Genomic DNA, 6,000 nt, shown 5'->3' on the forward strand with positions numbered 1-6,000 from the left:
ATCAAGGGTCATCAGCTGGTTTTCGACTATTTTGATGAGTTTAATACAAGCTCCGGCCACGAGTCACGCTCTGGGCTATATACTACAGGAATCTGGGCACTAGCCGAGTTTTGACGGAAGTAAGACTGGGAATCGAATAATTTGGAGTAGCGCCATAACCGAGTATGTGTATGCAAGTAAGCAATGCTGTGGAAATGTGCAAGGACATCGCGAAAAGGTTAAAACGCGTGCTCATAACGGTAAGCGGGTTCCGCAAACATGCACCAGTTGACAAGTCACCTTTAAGCAGGTTGAAGTACTGCGAGTGAGTCGGCCCGCCCGCCATAGTGAGCATTATCGCATGGTCATCTGGCAGCGACTTTGACGTCATGCAAACGCTCCATGACGTAATCAAACGATGACGTACATCGTACAGGAGCATACTTGCTAAATAGCAAAATTGTGTTGTGTTAAGCAGGTCTTTGCGCTTTAAAACAAACTGTAACAGTCACAAGTGAGATTTTTCACCATCCGGCGTTTGCCTCAAAATCTTCCAACGTGGACTATTTCCTTTGACGCTAGGCCCTCCATTATTCACGCCCGCGTCACTAGAATGCTCCATCCTGAAATAAAGGGCCACGCCGCGGCACCAAATCTTCTGCACGCGTCGGACACCTCGCCTCATCACTTAGGCCACCTCCTGCGCGCTTCCGCGCTCGTTAGACGCTCGCTATCCGCGGGGCAAACGGGCCGGGGGAGCCCGAACTGCCTGCGCCACGACCCTTCTATCTGGGCCGGCGGCGGCGGCCGGCCGGCTGCACGCCGCTGCTCCGTTCGGCCGCGTGTCGATAATGTCGTATTTACGACGGGGCGTCGCGGCCGGCGGCGGAGGAGCCCGGCCCGGGCCCCCGGATCGGGCCGGCCGCAAGAGCAGCGCTGCAGGGCCGGCCATGGCCCGGTCAGCGCCGCCGGGAGATCGCGACGTCGGGCCGGAAAAGGAGCGTCCGCCCAGGATTCCCCACCACGTAAGTGCCGGCTGTTTGTAGCCACGGCTTATGCGCTCTTCCCCTCTTATATTTAAACTGGTAGATGCGTTGCTATGCCGCAATCCTGTTCTAAGCCGTGACACATGTGCCCCAGCGTACCCGTTAAAATCTGACGGACCACCGTTTCGTGTGCCTGTTTGAAGCCGGGTCAGATGGGCTTCCGCGTACCTGTCTGAAGCGGACTGCAGACGTTCACCTGTGTACCTGTTTGAAGCCGCGTCAGATAGACTTCCGCGTACCTGTCTGAAGCGGACTGTAGACGTTCACCTGTGCACCTGTTTGAAGCCGCGTCAGATGAGCTTCCGCGTACCTGTCTGAAGCGGACAGTAGACGTTCATCCGTGTACCTGTTTGAAGCCGGGTCAGATGGGCTTCCGCGTGCCTGTCTGAAGCGGACAGTAGACGTTCACCTGTGTACCTGTTTGAAGCCGCGATAGATGTGCTGTATCTCTCGCCGGCTGAACTTGGTGGCGCTGGTGAGCTGGTCGAGCTCCTGCGGTCGGTACCGCACCACGTCGCTGAAGAACGCCTCCATGTCGTCATCGTTGGCGATCGCTGCCGGGCGTAGACCGAGTCAGATGACCCCTTGACTGGGCGGGGCCGCAGGTCGAAGCCGTCGGACGTACTACAGTCAGATATGCCGTTGTGGAGGTGAACAGATGGCTGAATACACGGACGAGGAGGTGGACCACTGGTAGACACTCGGTTGTGGAGTTGGACTACTAGCAGACACTTGGTTGTGGATGTGGACCACTGGTGGACTATTCGGCTGTGAAGGTGGACTATTGGTAGACACTCGGTCGTGGATGTAGACCACTGGTAGACACTTGGTTGTGGAGTTGGACTACTGGTAGATACTCGGTTGTGGATGTGGACCACTGGTAGACGTTCGGCTGTGGAGGTGGGTTACTGGTAGACGCTCGGTCGTGGATGTAGACCACTGGTAGACACTTGGTTGTGGAAGAGGACCACTGGTAGACACTCGGCTGTGGATTTGGACCACAGATACACGGCTGTTTAGGCGAACCTAGGCGGCTTCTCCATTTTGATGCACCAAGTGGCTGAATACTGGGATGAATCGGTGGACGGTGAGTACGCTGGCATGACGTGAGACAATGGCATGACGTCATCACTCGCGCCGGCCGCAGATCACGCCCAGCCTGGTCGCCGACTGGTGAAATCGCGTTGACATGCAATTAACAACTTGGGAAATACGGAGCGCCATGTCGTGTCGGGGCATCAGAATTCGGCTCGACACTTGGTTCCGAGAGGAGAGATGTCATGCTCCATATTAAAGTTTTCGGCGGAATTTCTGCCGCCGACAGCAGTGGCCCGCCGCTGGCGGAGATATCGCAGATAAATCAGACTCGCTGGCGACTGCGCCGACAACTGATGCTGCCATAGGCGAGCATCCGTACGCGGGCAATCAGCCGCCGTGGGGCGAGCCCGCGGGACCTGGTCCGCATTGTCGGCACGTCGTGCCGTGTCAGGTGTCGCGCGGCAAGTCACGGGGTGACGGGGCCGCGACGGCAAGCTCTGTCGCGCATTGGACCGTTCTCCGCGCCTTGGTCTCGCCCGAGCCTGGGAAATAATGCCACGTGTTTAGAATGCAAGGACGGTGAATATTGATACGGCTGTGGACAGCATGCCTCGTAGGCCTGAACTTTGGCTACTTGGCAGTCATTGCTGTTTATTTGTGTCCCGCAATACTGAGATTCCATGCAAAACGCTTGAAGCAGTTTGTCAGTGGAAACGTGTATATGTATTGTGTGTGGGGGGAGTGGGTGTGGGCGTGGGTGTGGGTGTGGGCGTGGATGTGGGTGTGTGGGTGGGTGTGGGTGTGTGGGTGTATGCGTGTACGTGTGCAACGTTGTAAGCTATGTGCTATCAATCTCCCTCTCCCGCATAGAAAATGTTCCAACTGAGTACCACGCCTGTGATTTACGTGCTGCTCCCTGGTTAGAACCGACTATGTTTCAGCAAATTGACTGAGCTAACTGCCAGAAGTCCAGAATCCGGAATTGAGTCGTCGGTAACGCTGGTAACGAAAACCCAACGTCGTATATCTAGTACTTTATCGGTATCGTACTCGTCGATGCGGCATTGAGCCCCTGGCGTAGATAAGATATGACTCTCGAAAGGCCATCCTAAGCCCACTGCAAACGAAAATGTTGATCCAGATTGCACGGATAACTCCAGCCATGTCTTCTTGGTTCGCTTAACAGCTAAACTCGTCTGTGGCATTTTCTGTGCGAAATCTAGCAAAAACACGTCGTAATATCCACATCTTAGACAATAATTATACACATGCGCTTTTGATTCGGTTCACCTCCCGGAGATGGTGCATGTAAGCCGAAACGTCAAGTGTGGATTGTTCCCCCGCGCTTGGCCCGTGCGCCGCCCAATCAGCACGTCAGTTCATCGGAATGCGCAGGCTGCTGGCCAGACGCCCTCGTCTGGTTGGCTGTCGATATCCCGGACTCGCACTAAGCTGGCTCTGGGTGGCCATAAGGCTGCAGCGGCCTCACGCTCGCCCGGTGCCTGGAGACCTCGGATGAGGCTGGGAAATGGGCCGCCTTCGCCGCGAGCCGGCGGTCACGGCTGCCGCCTGAGGCAGCGCCGGTCCGTGAGCCGGTGCCGACGGACGTGAGCCCGTGTCGAAGGGGCGTGGGCCAGGCTGTGGGTTTAGCAGCCATAGCTATGACCATCGCGTCATGTGTTCAGGTATTGGCAATGACGGGTGGTCTTGGGGATTGTGCGAAGACATTGCTGTACGGCTTAAATGTCCAGAAACAGATGTTGGGCGGTTGCCTGGGTTAGCGCAACCGGCTTGCGGGGCTCATAAGCTGAAATTATTGCGAAACGATGCCCAAAATAGAAGTAAGTTAACTTTTAACAGGATGCCCTCCAACTTCCCGCTGGCAGTGATACTTCAGCCAAAAATATGCTGTCTTTTGTAACACTAAAACATCTTGTAAATCAGGTGTGCCGAATGCAACAGATAATTCGTCTCATTTCTGGCCGAAAGGTCGCGGGTGTCACACTGGAACTACGTGACTGCAATACTTCGAGACATATTGTTAGCAGGCGGAACCTCGCGGGCTCTCTTATGACTACGGGGTTCCACCGGCGAGCCCTTCAGAACCTGTTCACCCTGCGGCCGCAGTTCCGCCTCGATCCAGGTGCGGCCTGAAATGCCGGGCGTCGCCGAGGTATTTGCAATAAAAGGGCCATGGCGGATCCCGGAGAACGTGCCGGCAGATGCCAGCTTGGTCGTCGGTGAGGGTGATCTGGGCGGCGGCGAGCCCACGCCGTCGCCGGCCGTTCGGCATTGCGAGAGGCCGCCTGTCTTGACCCATGAGTCAGGTCCGGATGCCCATGCATGATCGGTTCGACAGCAGAGCTGCATGACAGTCCTCCAGGGCAGGGTCTGGCGAGCGGAGACGTCCTCGCGCCGCAAGGTTCGGTGAGAGTTACGGCTACACGCAGGGAATAAACCGCACTCCGGGCGCCGCCTGCTCGATGGGCTCCACGGTGGCCATCGATCCTGCGCTGGCTGGCCGTGTTCAACTGAGAGGCGATGCATCTCAAGAAACGCTGCCGTCCGCTGGCGAAAATACAGACATACGAGGGACAATGACCGCTGATTTAGCGGCCGTGTCGCAAGGGCGAGCACAGGCTCTGACAAGAGGCGACACGTACAGGCGGTGGAACTCGTGGGGTGCTGGGTCACAGTTTCCAGACAGTTAAGGCTGTTTACAGCGACCTCGTGTTACCAGGTGAACGTATTAGCGGCTTTTTCCCGGATCACTACAGAAAAAGTTGAAATGAACCGAACACGGGGAAACTAATTTAAATCTAAAAAACCGATCACACTTCTTAACAGACATAAATTGAAAAGCAGGCTCAATAGCTAGCCGAGTCCGATATCGCAGGGGGTCGAGGACCCGACGTCACGCCCCCAAAATTATAAGCAGCCACATAAAAACTTAATGGCCCGGCGGTTATCGGGCTCTTCCATCGGCGTCGGTGCATTCAACTGATGTTTGTTTTTATGATTCTGGATCGGAACAAACGAGGACCAGGCGCGAGCCGCAGCCGGCACGCCACGTGCCAACATCCCATCGGATGCTTAGCATAACAATGCAACACATGTCATGCGCCTTGCAGTGTTAACTCTGGCATAGACGGCAGACAGCAGGGGGCACCGGGACAGTCGCCGGTTTGACTTAGCGATGGGCCAGGTTAAAGGACGATTCCCGCAGCTACGATGCTAAATTGGGGAAATTATCTTTCCACCACGTCAAAGAAAATGGTTTGCATTTCGCACTGATGGTCCACGTTTGCAGAGGGCCTCCAGGCGTTGAAAAACTCCGAAGTGCACATCAGTTGGCAATGCCTGCACGAAACCACAAGCGGCGTACACGTGAGTCCGACGCTAGCCCGCTAACCTAGAACATTAGACTCGCCCGACCGAACACAACAGCACGACATAACCAAACAACGGCATCGACGACATCGTTTCGACGATCCAGCCCACTTGCGGTACGGACCAGACACCGTCAGTCCTGGAGCCACTGTCCGCAGCCCGCCGCAGTGCCGCCGGGGGGGTTGACCATGACCAGCCCTCCGCGGTACTCACCCATGGTGCGGGACGGAGGCCGGCGCCGCACCGCCTCCGCCTGACCGTCGGCACGTCTGGCTCGGCCGACGCAGACCCGCTCCGCCGACCGCCGCGGCCGCGCGCGCGTACCCCAGCCCCACCCCCCTCCCCGGGCGTGACGTCACGGCTCCCGAGCCGACACCGCCGAAGAATGCGTGGTGCGCGCGGGAGAGAGCCGGTAGGTGACACCATCGCGGTTGTCCCACTCCCACACCTTCCGACGCCTCAGTGCAACATTAGATGGGGCCCTAAACACCGTGCACTGGGTAAATAATTCCCATTTGTGTTCGATGGTCGCAGACAATATACGCAC

At 56.7% G+C, this 6,000-nt stretch overlaps 1 protein-coding gene across 1 annotated transcript in view; it reads right to left on the bottom strand.

Moving 5' to 3' along the window:
- The window catches only part of LOC119112253 (calsenilin), a 30,048-nt gene extending 24,311 nt beyond the window's left edge, over window positions 1-5,737 (bottom strand). The window contains exons 1-2 of the mRNA XM_037236356.1: window positions 5,667-5,737; window positions 1,443-1,579 (exon numbers count right to left, since the gene is read on the bottom strand). Of these exons, the coding sequence (XP_037092251.1) occupies window positions 1,443-1,579; window positions 5,667-5,670 (141 nt within the window). The 5' untranslated portion in view covers window positions 5,671-5,737. The remainder of the gene's footprint in view (window positions 1-1,442; window positions 1,580-5,666) is intronic.
- Window positions 5,738-6,000: the final 263 nt, after the last annotated feature.

This window comes from Pollicipes pollicipes, unplaced genomic scaffold (genome assembly GCF_011947565.3).
Source record: "Pollicipes pollicipes isolate AB1234 unplaced genomic scaffold, Ppol_2.1 Scaffold_7261;HRSCAF=8764_pilon_pilon_pilon, whole genome shotgun sequence".
Lineage (NCBI taxonomy): Eukaryota > Metazoa > Arthropoda > Thecostraca > Pollicipedomorpha > Pollicipedidae > Pollicipes > Pollicipes pollicipes.